The sequence below is a fragment of the Tyto alba genome, unplaced genomic scaffold (assembly GCF_018691265.1).
Source record: "Tyto alba isolate M040663 unplaced genomic scaffold, T.alba_DEE_v4.0 Super-Scaffold_2, whole genome shotgun sequence".
Classification (NCBI taxonomy): Eukaryota; Metazoa; Chordata; class Aves; order Strigiformes; family Tytonidae; genus Tyto; species Tyto alba.
The window spans coordinates 39,782,266-39,806,525 of record NW_024881282.1 but is presented as its reverse complement, the minus strand read 5'-3'; the positions used below and the strand labels follow the sequence as shown (position 1 = coordinate 39,806,525).

Below are 24,260 nucleotides of genomic sequence, written 5' to 3'. Positions count from 1 at the left end.
TGCGGCACGTTGGCCTCATGGCCATGCTAACATTTTCAATATGCCAACAAGTTTCCCATATATAGTATATTTCCCAGCCTGTGAGCTTTGCCGAGGCCTCATTGCCTTCCCTTGAAGCAATAAAAGGCATTCATGATGTTTCTGTGCTGAACTGTGGGAAAAGAGCGGCAAGAAGCTGTGACTCCTGGGCAATGGCATGCTTTGGAAACACCGTCATCAAAAAATCAACACATCGGCCCAGAAGGCCCATAGGCAGCTGATCTTCTGCCTTAACAGAGGGAGGGGTCCTCTGGATGCTGGGGAAGCAGCCACTGGACATTTTTGAGATGTTTATTCTATCCAGTGTTGATACTGAAGTCAATATGATAACTAAAAATAAAGATTAAAAAAAAAAAAATACACTGCAGCTATTTGTTCCTGAGTTGTTATGTTTACCCATACCAGCCCAGCTTTCCATTTAGGCAGGCCAGTAGTACCAGATGTTCAGTCATTTTCAGCAACATGGTCATATCCCAGAAGATTTAGCCCGCTGGAGCAACTATATTAAACACGCCTGTAATTTTCCACTGTGACTGGAAGATCGCATTCCTCTGGGGTGAGCGATGGCTGGCCGGACGGGTCCCACGCATGTGCAGCTGACACAGCCCCGAGCCCTCTCCAGGCTCTCGCCGTGGCAGAAGGGGACACTGCTTCTGCAGCCTGCCAGGGCTTGGTCTGGGAGGTTGCCCTGAGTCTGAGTCCTGCGTTGTCCTGGCTCAAACCATGACAGAGGTGTTGAGGATGGAGGAGGCCCCGTCGGTAGCACCTACTGGGAGGTGGGAGACGTGCTGCTGGGGTCCATGGGCTGCCCAGTCACCCTACGGCCAGCTGCTGCTGTAGGGAAGGATGTGACTGGGGCTGCAGGCAGCTTCTCTCCCGTCCCCCCTTGCACTCACAGCCTGTAGGCATGGTTGGTGTCTGTTGAAGTGGTCCGAAGAGAAAAATGCTCTGTAGCAGAATAAAAGCAGATGTTTCACCTAAACACCTCTGTCTGGACACCTCCTGCTTCCTGATGAACAGGCTGGGCAGAGGTACCCATCCCACAGGCCCTGCAGAGCCGGGGAACACTCACCCCATTTGCAGATGTTTGCTGGCGAGCAGTTGGTGGTGTAAGGTGACCTCTCTGAGGGGGGATGTAGGACATCTCTGAGTACAGCCTCCTCCAAGCACCCAGCTTCAGGTGAGTGAAAACTAATGGGTGGATTGGTGTGGCTAGGCCTGCTTTCTTCCACAGGTAACAGTGGTGTGAGAGGGCAGTGGAGAAAGCTTCATTCGTGCAGCAGTGTATGTATTTGGCTTAGTGTCTGGTCCTGACAACCCTCATGGAACAGGATTTGGGCTCGGAAAGTGCGAGATGGGACCGAAAACTTGTTGGGACTGGGTGTTCCCTTCTCTGTGCCAAATCATCTGCTGAGAGCTCAGGTGCAAACCCACCAGAAAGAGCAAAAGAGGTCTCCTGTGAGTGCCTTGGGGCAATACAAGTTTGGATTGTATGTACACATGCTGGAGGGGCTGTATTGCCATGTATACTTAGGGTCTGTGGTGTGGTGGCAGCTGGCTCCAACACACCCGTTTTAACCCCTCCAAATCAAGTGCCTGTCACCAACTGTGAGTTGCTCCTGCATTGGTGACAGACAACAAGGAGCATGGGGTCTCTGGCAGCCAGCCCTAGCCCCTACCACTGACCCCCACTGGCCAGTGCTTACATTCAGCATCCTGTGTTGGGAACAGGGATGGTTGAGGACTCCACAATGCTTCCTTCAGTGGCAGGGAGGTACTTGCTCTTTAGGTGCAGGTGAGGCATGAGGATAGCACAAGGATGCTCTGGGAAGAGCTGCTGCAGCTCCCAGTGCCACTGCCATCACTTTGGTCCCTGAAACCCCAGCACTCACCTCTGCTCTCCTCTTGCCAGGAGTAGCACAGTCCAGAGTGGGGCAGCGCGGCCTCTGGGAAGCTGCCTGCTTTGCATCTGCAACTCCCATCTGTAAGGCCAGAGGAGGATTTCTGGAAGAAAAGACCCTTTTGCGGATGCTTCTGCCAACTCTGATTATGACTGGGTTGGTTTTCCTGCTGCTGATTTCTGTCACACAGCAGGACTGGTCAAGGCATTGCTACTCCTGGAGTCGTCAAGCAATAAATCTACTCGTCAGGCAGGCAGAGACAGACATCGTATTCTCATATATGTAACAGATGGGATTAAACAGATAAACCAGGCAGGCTGCTTCCATGAACTCACTGAGCTGCAAAGATTTACTGTCCAAACAAGCTTTTCTTGCCAAGAAGGGCTTGGCTGGCCATCTCGTCACTGTGAGGTCATCTCATACAGATGGAGGGGTATCCAGCTTGCCTGCTGTCCGTAAAGGGACATTTCTCCTTCCAGTCAAAATCCCCCCACAGAAATCTCTCATGGGCAAATTTTCCCTACAGAAGTTAATCCCTTTCCTTTGTAAAACCATCACTGCCCAGACCCAAGGCTAGGATGGGGTTCAGACAAGGTGTCATAAGCAGCGTCTGCCGCCGAATCCCTCCTGGTTCCTTGCAGTGCTCGAGCCGGCTGGGACTGTGGGCTTCTCTGCTCACACCCTCCAGTTTTTATGATGCCACATTAATCAACTAGCCATTGCAAACATAATTTTAATGGCATTAAAATAAAATAAGGCTAAAAATATGTCAAGTAGGTAAAACAGCAAGTTTCAAATCAAAGTAGAGATCTTGGAGGCTCTTACTCTCCAAGTGTCCATAGGAGTCTTTCCCTGCCCTCTCCTCGGCCAGGGAGATGGGTGCTGCTGCAGCACGGTGCCCCGGCAGTCACTGATTAACCACCCGCCCGGGGAGCTGCAGCTCACGCTGTGGGTTACGCCTTGGCCCCCTGGCCACTCATTTCTGATGCTTGACTTCACTCTGGGGTGTTTTTATAGACCTTTTACCACAGTGCTTGTTTCCCACAGCCTTTTTTTTTTTTTCCCCTTTACAGTTTCAAATGTTTCAAACGTAGGGAGTGAGCCTGATTTCTGCCATTCCTGGCTTGCTTTTTATGGGTAGCTGCTCTGCAATTCAGCCATCAGGTCTATGTGGATGCAATGATCTGGCGAGCTTTGAAAATACTTAGGTACAATTCTCCTTCTTACAAGAAGAGCTTATAAGTCTCCCAGAATAAAGGTGAAACTGGATTTCTATGAGCCATCCATGCTACTTGGTTTTTTACCACAAGGTGAATGTTACCCTCCCCAGAGAGGAAAATATCCCCCATGGCAGCTTCTCCTCACCCAGTGCCATCTTTGCTGTGCTCCTTAACACAGGCATGAAGATTGCATTGCCAGTGGTGTAAGCAGTGACAGGAGATGAAAGACATTGAAATCATATTATATTTATTACGTACATGAGATATAAAAACAAATTACCAAAATAGTATAATTTTTTTGTGAGTCCACAGGACCTTGAAAGAAAAATACATACGTAAAGCGGACTGGTAGACTCGTGAGTTTTCTGCTGTTGTATGTCTTCCTTTTCTTTCCCCTCACACTCATGAACGAAATATACTCTATGCAATGTGGTTTAAAGATACTTTACAGAAAAGATATATTTTAGTGCTGAAAACTGCAGTAAACTGTGCTATATTCCATACTGTTGTTAATGAGGAAGTATAATGGCCATATATATTGCAAACTATAACACAGAAGAAAACAAATAAAATGTTCAGTTTTAAATACTAACATAAAAATAAAATAAACTCCAGGCCCACCATGAATCACTGGGTTGTGATATGTGAATGCGAGTCCTTTCCATTCTCCGCATCCGTGCCTTTTCCTGCGGGCAGTTTTTCTCCTCTGGCAATTGCATTTTTCATCTCAAAGTCTCTTCTTCTTCTCACATTGTTTGTGAAATCTCGCTGGAGTCCTGCCCACGGGGTCCAAGTGCTGGTCTGAAGCTGGGACTTCAGTGCAAATACTTTATCTTTCAAATTGCATCCTCAGATACTCTGAGTGGCCAGTGCCAGGCTGGCCGTTCCCTTTATACCATTAACACCGTCCAACTGGGGGGGTCTTCAGGAGTGCTTCTGTTTCAGAGAGTTTTTTCTCATGTTCCACCTTCAACCTCTTCTTTCCCCAACACAATTAGACTTCCCACACCATGAAGTGGCAGGTAGTAAAGTGCTTTATACAAAGAAATATTTACACTAGGGCTAGGTTCATTTTTTAACACTTCAAGGACAAAAGCTCAGAGACGCTGCACCCTCCAGAGCTGTCTCTGCTCTGCGGCCGTGCGGTGGGTTGAGAGCCGGCCCCTGCCCTGCGTCGCGCCTGTGCCAAGGCGGAGGGTTTCGGTTCACTCTGGCACCTCTGACCTCACCAACACCAGCAGAGAATTGAGCCCCCAAAACCTTCAGCGGGGTGACCAAGTTAAAAGCAAGTGGCGCCTGATTCTCTTTGACAGGTCCCGTACCCTAACCCGAGGGGCAGTTTCTAAAGAGCGGTTGTTACTGCCACACTGCTGCCAGTGCCTGCCCGCCAGTGCAGCCACCACCTGCCCCGCAGCAGCCTCCAGGAGCCTCTGGAAGTCACTCAGGATCCGCCCTGGCGGCACTGGCAGTGGTGTTTTGCTTCTCAGCTGTAGCTCGTGGGCACACTTCCCCTCTCTAGGGTGGCAATTTAGTCTGGGGAGATCAGTGGCTTCATAGGAGCTGCTCCAAAGTCGCACTGGAGTGAGACAAGCGTCTGCCCTTCCTTTTGTTTCCCTCAACGTAACAATGAGCTGGGCTCAGGTGAGCCCCTGGCAAGGAAGCTACAGGTGAATAAATGAACATTGGCCAGGAAGGGTTAAATTAGACAGCGCCTACAACTCTGAATGCCTTGCTACACATTTTGGCACTATTTTCTTACATTCCAGTTTTCATCCTAGAGGTCTTCTCTCTGTGAAGGCTGTTGCATTTTGTGCATAAAGAAATGCTCTAGGCAGTCATGCACATCTAGTTGCAGTCTCTTTTCAAAATCTCCAGGACCTTTCTTCCAAGAGCCGACTTCCACTGATGGACAAAACTTTTCATGTTGACGATGAGTCTGCCTGTTCGGACATCCTCGTGTCCTGCCACGAGGTACTCCAAGCCTGCAAACCAGCAAAGCGGTCAGGGACTGCACAGCACTATGCTTAAGAGGCCTATTGAAGCTGCAAAGTCAGCCTGTATATCTAGTCCCATGTAAAAAAGCACTTATACAAAGAAATATTTTTACATATTTGTTTCTCTCATATATCTGTATATCTATACCTCATCTATAGCCATGGAAAAATGACACTTGTGGTGCATCTCTCAGTGAGATGCGGTATACAAACTCTGATTTTGTTAGCTTCTAAATATAAATGGAAGATGAACTCTAGGGGCTACACTACAGTTTTTATACCCTGATTGGGAACTGCTATTACCTTCATTTGGCAGCCATCCGCTTCACCCTGCCCTGAGTACACTTGGGCCTGGAAATCAGTCTGTTCAGTGCATTCCAGCAGTGACAGTGCAGGATGGCTCAGTGCTGCTATCTTGATCAAAATGCCCAGTGACCCCTTGCAGGAAAAAGCATGCCAGACCCTGACGAGAAGCAATACTAGATTTGTTGGTGTGAGCACCCCAGAAGAGCCTGGGGGAGTGGCAGTCATACTGAAAAGAGCCGCATGAAATTCTGCCTCTGCCAGATGTTTTAGAGACATGACAGCAGCATCTGGCGAAGCCTCTCCTGGTGTCCAGAAGATGCCAGAAAGGGCTGGAGCACGGCCCCGCAGTGCCCTGGCGCAGGGCTCGCCCCGGGCAGCCAGGTCTGTGCTTGGCTTTCAGGGCACGACTCAAAGAGCGCTTGGAGCCAGGCAATAACTGCTAAGTGGGGGGATGGAGGGAAGCCTTTGGCTTGAATTAGCTAAAGAAACACTGCCAGAGTTCCCAACAGCCTAAATGGGCCGCAAACATCCATGAACTGGGCTAAAAAGGAGGATAATGCCTCCCGTGGCAGAGGAGCTCCCTGCCAGGGCCAGCATCCTGCTGCAGCACGGTTGGGGCACAGCAAGCCCAAGACCTCCTCGTACCCATTCCTCCTTGCACCGGTCTGGGGAGCACCACGTGGAGGTGGGAACTAGCCTGGGGGCGATGGGTCTCCCCCACTGCTCCTGGTCGTCCTGCTCCATCCTGGCTGCAGCAAGGAGTCTGCTTGTGTTTCCTTGGGTTTTCATTTTGTAGTTGAGAATAAAGGGAGAGTGTTCCCTAGTTAAAGGTCAAGCATGTTTTTTCTTTAATTCAATGCCATTTTTTATCTACTTCATCTGAATTTTTGGGCACACACATCCTCTCTTCTGCCAAGTAAACACAGGATATGTGTATGGCAGTATCACCCTTTGCAAGACATTCATTCTGGCCATGTCAGTCCTGCTGCTGTAAACATCACTTTTCAAGTGCTCCTGAAACTATCACCCTTGAGAGAGAAATGTGGCATGCACCCTCAGAGAACAATCAAATATTGCTGTGGTTGCTGATTTGGTAGGGTTTCCTAGATTTTCAACCTGATATTACAGAAGAGTAAAATCAAAACAAACCAAACAACTGAGATGCCACAAGCCAGGACTTGAGGCTGTGCGCTTTGCCCTGCACGGCTGGCAGGCAGCTCAGTGTGTATTAGTGTCTGTGCTTGTCACAGTCAAGCAGGGGAAGGGGTTTCTGTTTGGTTGCAGACAGCTGAGACTTTTAAACATTTCAGTTCAGTGTCCCACCAGGAGTCCAACCTGCCTCTGGGAGGGTGTGTGAAGGAGAAGGTGTGCAAGGGTAGCAAATATCCCTTCATAGGAACTTAAGCACATTTATTATCTGAAAACAGCCCATGGAGATTTGATAAATAGTTGGAGTTTTTATTTTTTGCCAGAGCCTTTAAGAGCCTACCCTCCTTTTGGTATCCCTTTAGCGCTGTGAAACAGAATAAAAATATGTCTGATTTCTTTTATCTTTGATCTCCTCTATGGTTCTGGGAGATGTGATTTCCATTATAGCTATATGTCAGGAATTTGGTTTATGTCAGCTTGGCTTTTTATCCAGCTGTTGTCGGTTTAATCTGGAGGTCAGAAGCTCTTACTCTGAGAGAGGGTTGAATCTGCTAATATAGCATTGCTGACCATTCAGAAATGAATGTGGTAGCTAAAGAAAAGAATGATATTTTTAAAAATATTTGGGATCCTTTTTTTTTTTATTATTTTTTTTTATTTTAAATGATTCTGATTGTATGTTAAAGATGCATTCTGCTGATGTTTTTGATCTTCCCAATAGGACCAAACTTCACAATTTCTTCTCAATATGAAAGCTGAGATTAATTTATACTCATGGGATTCCAGCAACTGCATTTCAAGAGAACATTAAGCTTTGCAGTGTAAATCTTGAAAGATGGCAAGGGAGTAACACCTGGTGTGTCAGATGCCTGGATTGTCTCTAAAGTCAATTGCACCTCCATCCGTCTGCTGGTGTCCAAGTGATCGTCATCGATCTGTGACTACTCCTGTCTTTTCCTCTGCTGGGGAAAATCAGTGAAGCTCCTCTGAAGTCAGTGGAGTCACAAAGCTGGGTGTCAGGCTGTCCTGCACACCCAGCGTCTGACAGCTTCCGCGGCATTCCTTCAGGTTCATATTAATGCAGCCACATCTGGGCTTTCTTGCCTGCGTTTGCATTGCATATGGAAAAACAAAACAGCTGTATCTAATTACAGATCTTTGGTGTTTTACCAATATCCAAAGTCTTACTGCACTTAAGCAGTAAAGTCCTGCCTAACGCTGCTGATTCATCTGACCCTTGCACCTGACAAGGCTTCCTGACTACAGCTGTGCTATCACGGCAGCTTGCCTTCAAAGCCAAAGACAGTCACGCCGGTGGAGATGAAAGATGACTGCAAACACCTCATCAATGAATAACCTTTCTGCGTGATCCAGCCTTGCAGACAGCCCTTTCCCCCCAGAGGAAGTTCCTAGTGCTGCACACGTAAGGGACATCTCAGCACTGAAGTCGATATTTTGATCAGTGATTTCCAAGTGATGTGTGTGCCTTATGGGAAGAAAACTCTTTATCTGAATTAGTTGGTAACTTGGTTTATCTTGGAGATGTAAAGAAAGGTGTGTCAGCTGGAGCTTAGTTTTGCTCTATTGAAGAAAACCCTGAGCCTGCATATCCTTGTCTGCACCCTAGACTGCATGCACTGTTTAGCCACCACTGGTTATACTGCACTTAGATGAAAGAAGGTGATAAAAAAGCTGTGAAGCCAAAGCTGTGCAAGAGAATCTCTTTCAAATCTTGTCGATACAAACTAGTACTTTCAAAGAGACATCTTCCCTTGAGTGTAGATTAGAATTTCAGTACAATATCATGACTCAAATTAGGTTTAAATGTGTTTTTATAAATTCAAATTAGTATTAGTTTTGAAAAGATATGTCGTGTAGTCATGGCGTGATGTGCACCTCTCTCCCTCTGGGAACAGACTGAGACTGGTAAAGCAGTAAGACTGTTATTATGCTTCATAAATAGAATTGTATGTTTGAAAGTCTATAGAATGAACCGAGTTTTTCTCTACAAAATTAAAATTTGATGGAAATTGCAGTTGGAATCCAAATGATGTAACAGACAATAATTTTGAATGAACACTGGGCTGCAAACTCAGCTCATTGGCATGAGGGGCCAGAGGGGTGGGAATGAAATCTGTGTAAACGTGCTGGAGATGTACTACTCAGGGAGGCAGACCTACCGGGATTGAGGATGGGACAAGTACAGCCTCTGTTAGTCCAGGATTCAGGGTAGAGCGTCCTCTTGCCCCGGAGGATCTTCAGTTTTGTAGATTTCAAGACTTTCTTGATCTTCACATTGACTTCTGCATGGGAGCCTTTGTCATGAGCTGACAAGATCTTCGTCTTGATCACTGGGAAGACATGAATTCAAAACCAGGAATATACAAACTATTTAGAGTGCTCTCCTTTTTGGGAGGTCTAATGCAGATGTCTGCATGAAGCAGTGAGAACAATTACTTGTTTACAGTGGAGTTAGCCCCATGCTCCTTGCTGGGGAGCTTGGGGTAAACGCAGACCCCACGGGAGAGCCTACATCCCCATATCCATGAGCAGGACTGCTGCCAGTTGGTTTGGCCACAGCCCCTAGACCTGCCACATGGGCAGTGGGAGAGGTCCAATGAGCTGATTCTCAAAACTTGTGAGGGCCTAATTTTCCCCCAGAGCTTAGAAAGACTTTGGCTGCCTTAACATTTTTGGAAATCAAGTGGAGATTCTTGGTTTTAGGGATGGACCTGGATGCTTTGCTAGCCTCAGCCCGGGCAGGGCAGGCAGCAGGCAGGGGCATGAGGAGTGACCCTCATCCCACCCCGGTGAGCACTCCTGCTACCAGTTCTCCAGCTCTGTAGGACCGCCAAATCCAAATGTAGTGGAGGCGACTGAAATGTTGGTGGGGACTGAGGAAAATTGCAGAGTATTTTGAGTTCACAGATACCCCTAGGCACACTCCCACCGCCTGGTATCCCACATGCTGAGCCCCTGTGTGGTGGAGGCTCAGGGCTCTGGTTCCATGTGTGAGCCTCCCCCCGACCATGCTGATGCCTAAGGTGGTACGTAGCACCATATGGTGGTGTTTTATTCAGCACTGCACGTTAAGAAGCTCAGGGAAACCTTTTCTCCTACCTCTCCTGAAGCTAATAATGAGCCCTGTAATTCATTTGTCTCTCCAGTTCATCTGACACGTTTGTATGTTAAGTGATGAAAGGGTGGAAAGCCTGAGTGCACTTTAGATAAGATTTATAAACTTGGAGTTTTTGTGACTTTTTTTTTTTTTTTTTTTATTCCTTATCTTTTGAAAGATTAAACACAGTCACTATCGCAGCCAGGGAGCAAAGCAAAGCAGAATCAGATTTTTTCCTAATATTGCTAAGCCAGGGCTATATTTCAACAGCTAGTGGCCCCTTGAACTTCCCTTTGTGGGTTGCTCCACAGCCTGCAGAGGTATGGGTTATCTCGCTGTGCATTTTCAACTTCAGTGTGAGACGAAACAGGTGCAAGAGACCCCTGGAAGATTGTGAAGGAAGGGAGTGCTCCACAGAGCATTCCTTGCTCTGCTGAGGTATGAGGGAGGCGGTTCACTGGCACGCACCAGCAAGGTCTTGGGAAACAAAGTGCCTCCTCTCATTCATTTAAATCCAACAGACTCATAGACTATATACATCCCCTCACTGCAACAGCCGAACCTCGTTGATAGAGGAAAGTTCCCAGTGACTGCTGGAGCTGTTTTCTCTGTGTAATGTCCTCTGTGGTCATCACCATTCCTCTTTATATTCAGTGTAATTCAGACTTAGTGAGACCATGATTGGGGCACCCGGTCTACAGACAGAATTTTAGTTACCCATTTTTGGTAACAGTGCTTTACAGTCTGTCTTGGACCTAGACAACATCTCAGGGACACTTCCAGCTCTTGTCCTCCCATGATTTTGGCACAAGGGTATTTTGGTAGCACAAGAGATTAGTAACAGAGCAAGACGCTTCACCCACCTTGACTTGGCACCATGACATCTACACATTTTGGAAAGGTCAGAGATCTGCCCTTAGACTAGGTAGCCCATGGGTTTGCCAGAATGGAGCGGTGCACACAGCAGCACCCCTCACAGTTTAGGCTCTTGCACCGTCTCGCAGCACCTCCCTTTATGCCCCTGCTACCTCACTCGCAACTCACCGTAGGTGTACTTCATCCCACAGAAGACCCTCGGATTTCCTAAAACTTGCTCTTTACATTCGCATTTACCTGGGAAAGAGAAGGAAGCAAATAGCTGTGGATTATACTTAAAAGACAGGAGGATTCATGGGAAGAGCCCGGGACCTGCCAGAGGTTTTCATATGGTCCATGAGCCCTGTGCAAAAAAAAAAGCCCTATTTTCAGATGCAAGCTGAAGAAACAATCTTAGTCCAAGGGCAATTATTCCTTGTTTACAATTTGAAGAGAAGGAAAACAAAGGCCTTATTATTTTGCCTTGGGATGCAAATAACATGCATGTCTTTCCCTGTGGTATTTTCCACACTGTAATGTACCAGACAAAATTTTTAAAGGAAATGTTGCAGAGGTTAAAGCAGATTAATGACTTCCGTGATCTTAGAACAAAGAATAACATGATATACTTATTTACATTTAAAATGAAGTTGCCCAGACAAATGATGGAGCTTTCCCCTCAATTAACTCAATTATTGTATCTTCGAGATTTTATCATGCTGCTTTCTGAAATTGGAGGAAATGACGCTTGCCTGCTTGCATGCAGCCATCGCAGGGGAGGACGGCTTGATGCTGAGCTGCAGTGCTAACTTGCCTTGCAGCAACATCACACAGCACCCACCTCCTCCAGACCAGGGGCACAGGAGGGAAATAACTTCCCCAGCTGAAGCCATAGCTGAAATGCTAGGCCATCTCAAATTGCATCGTAATCTGCAACTGATGCCAAAATTGTTGTGGGTATTGGGGAAAAAATTTCTGAGTTAGAAATTTCCTAATTATCTGTCAATGAAGCAGCAAACCTCACCCTCTAAATAGTGCTGCTGGTTTGTCCAACATGCAGTAGTTCTAGTGAATACAAAGACATGTTTAAAACATGATGGCCAAGTATAACATGAGAGTATTCAGCCTTGAAATTCAGAGCTGGGACTGCAAATTCAGGCAGGCAACTCTTGCTTTACTGACAGCTAAACGCTGGGTGCAGGCTTTCAGCATGGAGCACTTGCCTAAAGGGTTTGCATGTCCTCCCATTGATGGGACGAGCCGTAAGGCTCCTCTGGCTCAGGGAGGGGAAGGAGGTCGTCACACAGGACGATAATGGGGGAACCTCCATCCCCTCCTGCAACTGCCAGGGCGCTAATTACAGGACAGTGAAGAAGACTGTACCCACGCTGGCTGCTGGTGGGAGGGATGGGGCAGGGAAACATGCGCGAAGCTGCCATCCTACCAGAGTGCCGGAGCGCCGAGAAGCCCTGCTCGTCCTCCCAGCCCCAGGCGGGCTCGCTCTCATTGAGCACTGCCTGGAAAGGAGGTGCTTCGTTGTGCCAGGTCACGTCCGAGCTGTCGGGGGGAAAGAGAGACGGTCAGCCTTCCTCCTGGGGCCAGCGGAAAGCAGGGCCCACACCAACCTGTCCTCTGGGCGCGATGTGAGTGCATGTGATACAGTTTCGGGAAGTGAACAGGTTGAGTGTTGTCAGAGTGGTTCATGAATCCATTTTGGGTTTAAAATACATTACATGGATTCATATGCTATGATTATCCCCAGTGTGGTAAAAAAAAAAAAAAAAAGCAGCATATAATATCTGGAGAGTGGGGTATTATTAAAATATGCTGTCTTCTAAAAGTCGGAGCTTGACTCTAGAGTCCGACACAGTCAATGTAAGCTGAGTTGCAACAGCAACAATATTAAATCTTTGGTCTCCTCTCACTCAGATGCCCCTGGAGGCCCACATTTTGCTTGTGGAGAGGAAGCAACTGAGAAGGTTATGGAAAACACTTGATATAATAACATCAACACTGAGAGCCAATAATCCAACATCAGTGGTGTCCTGCCACGGTGTGCCAGGTGAAGCACAGCCTCAGCTCCTGCTCTATCCCCAGTTCCTGACCTGACCAAACCCCAAATATTTTGTATAATGGATATTTTTCAGTCTGCACGCCATGCAGAAATAGGGTGGGCGCAGTGCCTTCCCTGGAATGGAGACCACGGGGGTGTGGTGCGGCTGGGAGGGGGTGGTCGGGACCCCCCGACTCACCTGCTGCTGCTGCAGTCGCCGGTGCGGGGGTCGCAGCTGCGGGCGCAGTCGCAGGGGCGGCAGCCGTAGGCACCGAAACCCCAGTAGCCGGGGAGGCAGTGGTCGCAGCGAGGCCCCGCCACGCCGGGCTTGCAGGGGCAGTCACCAGTGCTGGGGTCGCAGAAGGTGCGGGGGCCCAGGGGGAGCGCGGCCGATCCCAGGGGGTGGCAGGAGCAAGCTGTGGGAGACCCCGTGGGGGGAGAGGGAGCATCTGTGAGTGCAAAAGCTCCGTGGGATGAAGGCACAGGAGATGCCTGCGAAACTGCCGCTCTGCCTAGGGACACTGGTGGGGTTTCTGGGCTTTTTTTTTTTTTTTTTTTTTTTCCTCACCCTTATAAATCTGTACGATTTTAACTTTTGCGAGCTCTCTTAATTCATCAACCTGCCTTGATCTTTGGTTATGCTTTTGCCAAACAGGCCTTTATTACTTTCCTTATAGCACCTGGACTCCAATCCAGCCAAGTACCTGGGGATGTGCCTGGCTCACAATGATGTTTAAGCAGCTGTAGGAGCTTCATTGCAAAACGAAATCAGACCATAATTGCTTTCTAAACTAATAACAACTGTCTTGCATACAGGAGATTAGAAATACCCCCTCACTGGGTCATTTAATTTAAAATTGGGTAATTTAATTAAAACAGTCATTTTAATTAAAGTGGAGGCTGATCAGAAAATACCTCTCTGTCTGATTTTCTTTTAAAGCCATAATTTCAAAACATTAAAAAAAGAAAAAAATTGAGGACCCCAACTGCTCAGAGATATGCTTTTGCATATACTCTGGCACATGGATTTGCAGAGTGCATGTCAGAAACACCAGCTACTCTTTTTTTTTACTTCCCCACAGCCCCTTGCAGCAGAACAATGCACTGGAAGCATATTGGGACACAATGGGTAAATGGCTGTTCTCACAAATCAGAACTGATGCCCTAAAATAGTGTTGTGAAGTTTTCCTTGCCTACTTCTTAGGGATTTTCTTTTGCATAACTGTAATTTGTGTCTCTTGGAAGACTAGAATCTTTTCCCCCCAAAGATTTTAATCTTTTCAAAGATCAGAAATCCAGTTATCAAAAGTGTGAGCCAATCCTCTGACCATTTGGCCTGACCAGCAGGCAATGTGGTGCCCTGCAGGACCAGTAGCCAACTGACCCATGCTCTCCTTCCCTCAGGGTTCGGTTCTCTGACCAGGATGTGTTATGGTCAGTCTTGTGCATTATGGCAAAGAATTCCCTGATGAAAGACTTCTGTCTAAAATTCCACTTAGATAAAAATCAGATTTCCAGAGAAAATATTCTTTTGAGGGAAAATTTGCAGCAAATTCTAATACAAATATTTTTATTTTGCAACTGTGAAGGCAATAAAGCAGAAAAGCCACTGCATGCAGCACTACCTTTCTTTCTCTTAAAATACTTATTGCTGCACACATATATTTAATTTTGCTTTGACAACATTTTTGTGGTTTCTTGGATTTGACATACCTGGAGTGTCATTTCAAACTAGTAAAGGATAGATTAATATTAGCAGTTAACTTAGTGGCGACTATGATTCCAAAATCTTTGCCAAAGTAATCTCCAAATTTTCCCCACCCTTTCCATTCCCAAACAAATACAATTATATAAAATTAAAAGATTAGAAAGCCTCTCCACAAATTGCGCAACTAGCTGCAGGCAGTGAACTCTGGTACCTTTAATATTATAGTTTTCAACAGTGCTCACAGAGACTGACATACCTTTCTCCTGAAGTCTGTGAAGTGTTTTACACCTGGCACATGTAGCCAAATGCTCTCTTCTCCTACTAGATGTGGTGGGTATTTCTGGCATTCCTCAGCCCCTTCAGGGGAAATATCAAGCACTGAAAGCTCTTCTATTCTCCTGCAGTCAGTGAGTTAAACCCACAGCTCAGAGAGAGATTTGGTCCTGTTTTGGTCAGGTTACAGATGAGTTTTACACCCAACCCTACTGGGCTTGGAGCTTTTTATGTTTTAAACAATGTTTTTGCACATTTTTTTTCATAATGGAAAATGTAATGGCAGTGGCAACACCATGGTGAAGCAATAATATTAAATTTACAAAGGTTGTTACGAAAAATACAGCAACAAATTCATAGGCAATTAAAATGGCAATTAAAAATGAGAATGTAGTTGGCTACATTTTTAAATAAAAGCTGCAAAGAGATGTGCTGTAAAGGTAGGTCATTTCTACAAAGGCTGTGCACCCGCCTCCATGGACCCTGTCCTTCCTGGCTGCTCCCCTATGAGCTACTGAGGCGCCCACCTGCTTTCCATTGGTGGCTGGCGAATTGAAGGTTTTTTGTCTTCCATCTTGAGTGGAGGGCCAAGAGGACACTAAGTGGCATTAATCTGGATGCTTTGGGTGACAAATGCACAACACAGTAAATGTTTGTGATGTGCTGCAGTGGCAACATGCTGAGCAATGCAGAGCCATAAAGTGCAGCCCATCGCTATGCACTGAGCACAGAAATGAGACTAGAGCTCAAATGTGAGTGTGTTGTACCAACTTTGAAAGAAACGCGTGAAAATAGGACCGAGTGCTTCCATGCTATGGCAATGGCAGGAAGAAAAACACTGCAGGACTGATTATACAGCATTTGGCAGCTGCAGCTACTGCTCCCTCATGGGCTGCTATGCTGAATGTTTGTTTTAGACCCTGTTTTCCTCCTTCCACCCAACCTGCATCTCACTGTCACACAGTGAGTAGGAGACCCCCCTCTAGGAAGGTGAGAGGAGCAGCCAAGTAGCAGATAAAGCAGCTACAGATAGCGCTGGATGGCACTTTGTGATGGATACAGGGGTGCAGAGCACGAGGCTCTTAGTGCGAGGCTTTGGGACAGTGCCTGTCTCATGCTGTGGCCACCCCGCTGGGGTGGCTGGGGGTTTCCTCAGCCAAGGGAGCTCCAGTGAGAGAAGGGTTGGCTGGGCACCACTAGCCTGGGACCTAGAGAAACCTTCCACAAGCTTGATCTTTTTTCTTTCTATTTGATTTGTAAGCAGCATAGTTAAAATGCCAATTTACCGTCCTGTACTACGTAGCAGTATTTTGCACGTGACTTCCACTCACATATGAATCAACAGCTGCCTGTCCCAGCATTGCATGTGTTGATTTGGATCGAAACCCAGTGAGCGGGACTCCAGTGGAGCTGGATTTCCCTGCCCTGGATTGGTGATACTGTTGTGGTTTCTTCAGCTGCCAGCTAACCTTTGGAAATGACAAATATTTACCCTCAAAAACCTACAGTTGAAAAGAAAAATAAACTCAGCAATTATAAAACCCAATTTATTGTATGCAATTATACTGTAGCTGAGGCTTAAAAATTCATGAGGGATATAAAGAAAAGGACTGATAGGTAAGGCGAGGGGAAAGAGTCATCAGATTGCTGTTTTAAACAGCAAAACGTCTCATTTTATCAGGTACACACCTACTCCTGAGCAAATATTATATACACTCTTCGCCTACAAGAATCTTTAAAGTATCCTTAAAGATTACGGCTTAACAACTCCTTTATTTACTTTGACCTTGGTATTTTTAAATTTTCAGTGCTACCCCACTGTTGAGCAATAACGGTGCCTTGAGCCACAAGCAAGAAGGCAACGCCATGGCCTTTCTGGAAAGAATTATTGGGCACCATGCATGACCCTTGTCATTGCAGACTGTGGCATGGTCCTTGGAAATGTGCCAGGCATAGGCTGTAATCGGTCTTATATAATTTAATTTAACAGTCATTAGTCATTTGCTGCGGCCCTGCAGGCTTCTGGGGTCCCCTGTGCGGTGCTGGGTGCCTGGGTGCAGGGAGCAGCCCTGGCAACTGGAGACCAGAAGGGAAAAAGTGAAGGGGTCTGAGGGAGGAAAGCATTTGTGAGGGTTGGAAAAGCCCAGAGAGAAATAATCAGTGTGTTTGCATCAACAGGGCTTCTGAAGGGAAAGCACTCAGATAATCCCTGCACTGTTGTGGAACACAGTTTATGCCAGGGAAAGTTGTTGCCATAAGATTCTTGAGTATTTCATGCTTTGTAATTCTTAAATACCAAAAACCCCAAAGATCAACAAAGTAGATGTACTTAATGCAGAAGGTCAATAAAGGTAGACTTTTTCTCACTGTACTCAAGGCTATCTTACAGTTCTTGTTAAATATTATATGTTACCTTTGGCCTTTAAATACCAGAGTTTATAAACACAGAGTGGTCCATAAAGAGACTGGTTTGTTGCATTAAAGAGCAATGGAAACAAATCTATAGTCTTTAAGTCAGGTGCATTGTTTTTAGGGAAAAAATGTGGAAAGTGGAATGCCACAAGACAGTGATTTAGAATGTAGAATACCCATTTAGAATACTCATTAATTTTCTCATCTCCACAGCTTCCTCCTGCCCAGAAGGGCTGGAAGAAACTTCCTAATCGAGTCTCCTGGGATTTGGCTAACATAGAGCTAATGATGTGATGTAATGCTTGACTTCATTAGTGCTGGTCTAACTGGCACACAGGTACACAGACACTGTTGGCAGCTTTCCCTTCAAGCCATGGCTGTTTTGCAGTGATACATCCTGAGACCTCTGCTTACATCTGGCTTTGAAGGAAGGAGCTTCTTTGCTGGCCAGCCCAGGAGGTGCCATTTGAATTCTTCTTGGACCCTTCAAACAGCCACAGGATTTGGACTGGGCATTTTGGCACCAGGAAAACCCTACAGTGTGAAACTCCATCTCCTCGATGGGCTGTATGAGATGTCACAGGAGATGACAGACACTCCTACCACGTCCAAGGTGAAGGGTGTTATTTTTAGGTGTCCAGAAGACCGCATTCAAATCAGTGCCAAAGCGTGACTTGGCTTCACTGGCCTTGCAAAAGTGCGTGCTCTTCCCTGATGGGAGCTAGCACGTAAAGAGCATCAGGAATTACAATCCCAGTGAAGGTAGACCAACTCCAGGAAAAGCACATTTCAGAGCTTGAAGGTTCCATATAGAATTTGTTTCAGTCTTTTGTCCTGCATTATCTACCAATCTACCAATTAATCCAGTTGTTTGGGTTTTTTTAATCTGCAAGGCTGAGTCTGTGACTTAGGAAAAAACCCTCAAGCCCCTGCTTTGGGTCTAAGGGCAAGATTTAAACTTGTTTTTTCACTAATGAGGCTCCAAACAAAAGTTCATTGCCCAGGTTCTGGCAATAATTACGGAGAGAAACTATCTGATGTTTCAGAGAAGACTTGGAACTTCAATGTACACGAGTAGGTAAAGAAATTTGTAAAAAGTCATTAAATTCACTGTTTAAAAAACAAAATTTGTATACATACTACAGCAGTGAAATAATTATTTACACAAGTAATGAAGAACTGTGGTCCATTCTGTTTTCATAAGGAGAATTAGGGTTGTAAAACAGGCAGTTCAGCTGTTGCTGCTCCTCCTTGCAACGAGTGGAAGGTGGAGAGGAGGAGGACTTCTGCAACAGGCTGGTGGTGCTGCAGGGAGCCTCATGAGGAAGATGTGCAGCGAGGGGGTGGGACAAAAGTGGTTGTTCCCCACCCGACCCCACAGATGAAAGTGAAACTGCACACACCCTCCCAGCCCAGGGTGCAGCTCACTACCCCAGAAGGGTTTCTATTCCTTTAAACATATGTACTTCTCCTTTGGAGGAGAGAGATGCGCTCAGTGTCCTCTCAAATGACGCAAGCAGGGTGTCAGTAAGATTTTTTTCCGTCACCCATTAAGGTCTTCCTCCACATCTGGGTCAGCGAGGAAAAATCTGGTGAAGCCGATGGGTGGCTGTAGGTACAGAGCAGAGAGCACGCCTGCACCCTATATTTAGCTGACCAGTGTAATGTGCTCTGTGATCCGGGGAACTGGAGTCCCCTCTGGTGAGTCACCAACCTCACAGTGGTCCCTGGCGAGCGTGGATTTTGGATTGCTGCTTTTGCTTGGGAAATATTCAATTTTACATGTGGCCGAGTCATTGCCTTTGGCCTGGCCTCTGGTGTCACACCTTCTGGAATATCACTTAACTCGTGTTCCAGTCTCTCCCTCCATACCCACCTGCTGCTGCTGAGAACACGCACTGGTGGGCGATGCTATTTATCAGTAGCACCACTGTTGGCTGAGGCACCCCACTTCTGAGGTTGCAGCAATCACCAAACAAGGAGAACATGCAAACATGATGCAGCTTTTGCTCTCCAAAAATAGCAGGAGAAAGCAAATGAATCATCTCTCCTCCCCTGCCCCCAGGCTACAGGGATCCTTGGGACAGATTTGTCAACAGCATCTGCAGACTTTCACTCTGCAAACCACACCACTGCTATTTGCAAACAGCATCAAACAGGGAATTCAAAGAGCTCTCTGTCCTTCACTGAAGCAAGAAGATTGCTTCAAGGAGGGGCAGAAGACCTCACCTTTCCTTTGACACGGTCCCACTTGAGAAGCATTGTACTAGTGAAAGGTCACTGACTTACGTTTGCAGGCGTCTGGGGCAGAGAAGGGCTTCCTGAGGTCCCGGTAGAAGCCCGGCTTGCAGCGCTGGCAGTGCTGCCCTTCTGTGTTGTGCTGACAGTTGTCACAGACGCCACCGCTGCGATTGCCTGATGCCAGCCATGCATCCATGTCAAAATGACAAGTGTCGGCATGCCCATTACACTTGCATGCTGAGATGAAGCCAAAGGGAACAGACAGACTCATTAAGGCAGTGAAAGATGTTGATTTATAGAAAAGAGACACAAAAACCTGAACCATGTTTTGGAATGGGAGCCCCGACCTATGAACACGTTATTCAGTCAAATGCATGATATATCATCACATTTTCATCCACACTTCCCAACCTTTAAAGGTGACACTTAAGAAAAAATTAATCTCTTTAACTCTTTTATTTCCAATACAGGATTCCCAGTAGGACAGCAACGTGGACAGGCCAGTTCAGGGAGAGCTCCCACATTCACTGGTCCTGGTGGGGCAGGACCCTTCCCTCCCTGCTTTAGAAATCAGCAGTGCCCCATACAGCATCTGTCACATTGCTGCTGTCAGGATGCTCCTTGCATCTGACAGAGGGAAAAGGCAGGTGGAAGGGAGGTGTGTGAGAGAGGGTGAACACCCCCCTTTCCCTGCGCTGGTGGTGGGGGGAAGCCTGGATGCCCACGCGCCTGAAGTCAGGGGCCAAGTGAGATCTGTTCCAAACCCTGCTCATCAAATGCTGCTGGTGGAAACAGGGATTCCCTGTCGTTCCCTTGGGGAACATCCTTATTGCAGTGTGCGTGACTGCAGCCCACATAGACAGGCTGATGCCACCTTTAGTCCACAGCAGGGTGGCACTCAGCATGCCTGCAAACCTTCCTGGGGCGGTGCAGTTAATCCTCAGTGGAATCCTGTTCCCAGCACCCAGGGGCTGAGCAGAGCCCATGTCCAGCAGCAGAAGGACATACCTCCTGCAAACGTGTTTGTCAGCAGTTCCCATGGAGGGGACACTGCTGGCCCCCCATCACCTCCAAGGCACCCTGGCAGGCTGCACTCTGCCCGCAGCAGAAGACCGTATCTCAAGGAGGCCAAACCAACAGACAACGCGGTCTCGTGAGGATTTCCAAGTGAGGGGCTGTACAAACAGGGCTGTCCCTACCACACAGACGTGCAGTGGGTGCTGGGCTGGAGTGCCGCATTGGCTCTCCGCTCTCTGAGCTGCTTCGCAAGCACCTGCCCACCAGCCCAGTATCTGCTGCCTCTTGGAAACACGGGAGAAAGGCACACAAGGACGAAGTGTTTCACTCCAGCAGGGGCTCTGGAGACACCTTTCCCATCTGGCTACTTACACTGACACTCTCTGGGGGCTCCGGTTTTGCCGTCGGCAGCCTGCCAAGGCTGGTCGTTGTAGAGCGGGGCGCAGTGCTGGCAGTGGGACCCTGCTGTGTTGTGCTTGCACATGCATTTCCCATGGACCTAGTAGGGGAAAGAGAGCAAGAATCACCCACAGCAAAGCCCAAAGAGTCCCCCCGGGGCACAAGCAGTGCCCATGTACAGATGATACTGTGCCAGCTAGACAGTATTACATAGACTAGAAAGAGGGCTAGCATGATGTCTGCCTTGATGTCCAGTTCAGTCAAAGGCAAATAGTCTGCAGTTACATTTTCAATTAGATTAGTATTTCTGGATCTGCATGTTGCAGTATCATATAATTACAACTTTCTTATTTTTTTGAGATCTAAAAGGATCTTTAGCAGAGAGTTTCCAGCTGCAGCATGATTTTCCAGAAGAGAATTTAAAAAGCCAAAATTCAAAGAACCCTTGCAAAACACTGTAAAACTTTTGTCTTTTTCTCTCCCAAACATGAATACACTTCTGCAGTTTTGCAGGAACACAACCTCAGCACCCAAATCTGTGTGCCCAGCTATCACCAACATAAGTAAGTACAAGAAAAAAGAAATTCAGCCCCCTGAAACACAGATATCTACCCATCCTAGGCAAAATTTTTGCCCCACAAAGGAAGAACCAAGGATAGCACAAGGACCATGAGTAACTACACTCAGATATGTTCATGACAGAGATAATTTAACAGCTAGGCAGCCTAGTGTAAGGGGGTAATTAGAGATGAAAAGACAGCATAGCACACTTGGTGCCAGCTGCCCTGTCAGCCTCTGGCATTACTCACACTGTTGGCAAATGCAAAGAAAACAAGACATAGCCAGAGGGCAAGAGCAGCCCAGCAGCCCCTAGATGCAGTGAAATCAAGGTCTGAAGCAGCACGGCTCCACCAGCAAGGCTGAAGGCCCTGCCTTTTCCCATGGAGCGTGGCAGGCAGCTACATACCATAGCTATTTCAGTGGATGCTTGTGCTTGCAGCTTTACTCTGCTCGACATTTTGCTTTTAAATACAGTTTTACTAAGGGCATTTCAGCTGCAAGTCTCTCCAGATGTCAAGGCATGACCGGCATCCTGCGTCTTCTGAAACACGAGCTGAGCGGTGCCTCACCACCCTGGTGCCCCTACCTTCACCAGTCGCAGCGCAAGTGATGGAGAAAGAAAGGCAATAACCTGAGCATGCTTTGGCTTCTCCTGCTGCTCAGTAATGAGCTGGAGATCTCAGCCCACCCTGCCAACGTGGTCCTGCACTCATGCCACAAGTTGGCCATAAAACCAACGGAGCTGGGAGCTGCACCAGCCGCTGGCTGCTTTCGGCATCGGGAGCGACACAGGGCGGTTGGGGTGCCTGGTGATCCAGCCCGGAGCTGGGGCACGGCTTTAACTGCTGCTGGAAAGTGCTGCCTTCCACTCTGTTTAATTTGTGGTTTTACAAGTGTGCTGTTCCTAACTTGCTGCCGAGACCTGCCATGAAAAAGGTTCCTGTGAAAAACCCGAACAGTAAACAAAACAGAAGAGGACCTTGAACATGTTGTAAACAGCTCCTGCTTGTTACGTAGGTGCACATGCACCCACACCACACATACTCCTGGCTAACAATGACTTTTTGATTTATTTATTTTTAATGGATAGATTTCAGCTGCTATCTCACAGGGGTCAGATGTAATCCATACAGATAAAGCTTCAAAACTGACCTTGAAAGTCCTTAAACGACTTTTCAGCAGCAATGCAAATAGCAAAATCTTTCAAAAACTTTTCAAGTGATCCTTTCCTGGCTTATTAAAATGGCTGGATCATGAAAGCCAGAATAAGCAAAATACAGTACAGCAATTGGACTTCATAAGCAGTGGACAGATACAGACGGAGTCAGACAGAATGCACAAGCGTCTAAGCTAAAGTGCAAATACTAAAATAACATTGTTTTCTGTGCTATCTGGCCTCATCACAGATATCAGTTGGTCTCGCTGCAGATACTAGTTGGTCTGTCTGGCTTATCATATTGATATATGCTTAAACGTGTGCTAATGTTTGAAAAGAATGAGAAGCAGTTATAGAAAAGAAACAAACCAAATTTTCAGAGGGAATATTTAGTTCTCAAAGTGTGTCTTACGTTTTTATAATTTAATTTTTGCTATCACCTGCAAAATGTTCTTCAAGCTCTCAGATGCCTCATTTTTCTAAATTCTCACTCTTTGATAAAATTTCTCTCTCTCATACATTTTTTAAGACAAAGTTCGCAGACAAGCCAGTGTTACAGAGCTACTTCACACACACTTAAAATCATCCACCTGCATGGAAGCAGAAAGTGGTTAAACCTATGTTGGTTGTGTGGTCATCTTCTGGTAGTTTTGATGGAGTCCTAAATCTTTGATGGCATTTTTGGCAGGGGTTTCTTGCAAGCCCTTTGGCCATTGGGTGGCTAGGGCTAAACAAGTTGTAGTAGCCTGAGCCACACCTGTGGCCAGTGAAATCCTTCAGCTTGTTCATCAGACTGTGCCAGCTGTTAGGTTAGAGAGACCAACCAGAGCCAGGACGTATGGGACCTGAGGGAGCCAGAGGATGCCACGATCAAAACCAGGTGGGCCCTTGGTGCTTTGGTGATCATGATGCCAAAGTAAGAAGGATGTAGGAGAAGACTTGCAAATAGGTCTCAGGCACAGGAGCCTCTTGGGATTACCGTGGGGATGCGTGCTCTGCAGCCTGCAGCCTCACCCCTCAAATTCAGCTCCCCGCCTTGCCAAAGTCACACAAAGAATCAGTGGGGACTCAATCAACCTGCCAGTGGTTGCTCAGCATTAATAATGTACGACTCTGAAACTCAGCAGCACCTAAGAAACCCTCAAAGGATTAAGAAACCCAAGACACCAGCAGAGAGTGAGGCAAAATTCCCCACTGAGGAGCATTCATGGTCCCAAGGCGTAAGAACCTGTATTTTTCTGAAAGCCCAAGTACTGTATAATAGAGCATACGATGATGCCAGGATACGGGGAGATGGTTGAAAACAAAACAAAAGAGGACGGGTATCCCAAGAACCTGATGTGCAGCCGCCATTAATTTGGCATGCAGAGCTAATAAGTAAACCACTGAATGTCAACTTATTAATATTAATCTGTATGCAAACTCTAAAGAAATAGGTTTTCTAAGTTTAAAAAGCTGCTGCAGCAACAGCAGGCTTGTGGGCTCTCAGATGCTGTGGCAAGGAGCACTGCGAAAGAGCCAAATTTGGAGATGGTGCAAATCAAGCCAGCTGGTGTTTAGATAGACCCTGAGGCAGAGCAGGGCATGCTGCTCCTGGTATTAATCTCCTGTAAAGGTACAATGCGCCTTGGCGGGGGAAGAAAACAAATGGTCTGGCTGAAAAGCTTAAAAACTAACAGAATAGTGCAATTCTGACCTCTGCGTAAAGGCAAGCGCAGGACCAGCACAGAGGTCCATAGGTTCGGGTTCCCAGCTGACTCGGTGGGTGCTGTTGCAGCCTGGGTCAGGAGGAACCATGTGTTCCCAGCCCTCACTGTAAGGGTGCTGCTTTGCAGTCTCCTTTCCTCCAGGGTTTATC

The 24,260-nt window shown here is 47.0% G+C and overlaps 1 protein-coding gene across 2 annotated transcripts in view; it reads right to left on the bottom strand.

The window, feature by feature from the left end:
* Positions 1-3,462: 3,462 nt before the first annotated feature.
* The window catches only part of NTN4 (netrin 4), a 48,521-nt gene continuing 27,723 nt past the window's right edge, over positions 3,463-24,260 (bottom strand). For both annotated transcript variants that reach the window (XM_042792834.1, XM_042792832.1), the window contains exons 4-10: positions 20,659-20,785; positions 19,318-19,506; positions 12,835-13,051; positions 12,027-12,139; positions 10,772-10,840; positions 8,790-8,960; positions 3,463-5,142 (exon numbers count right to left, since the gene is read on the bottom strand). In XM_042792834.1, coding sequence (XP_042648768.1) covers positions 5,006-5,142; positions 8,790-8,960; positions 10,772-10,840; positions 12,027-12,139; positions 12,835-13,051; positions 19,318-19,506; positions 20,659-20,785 — 1,023 coding nt within the window. In that variant the 3' untranslated portion in view covers positions 3,463-5,005. The remainder of the gene's footprint in view (positions 5,143-8,789; positions 8,961-10,771; positions 10,841-12,026; positions 12,140-12,834; positions 13,052-19,317; positions 19,507-20,658; positions 20,786-24,260) is intronic.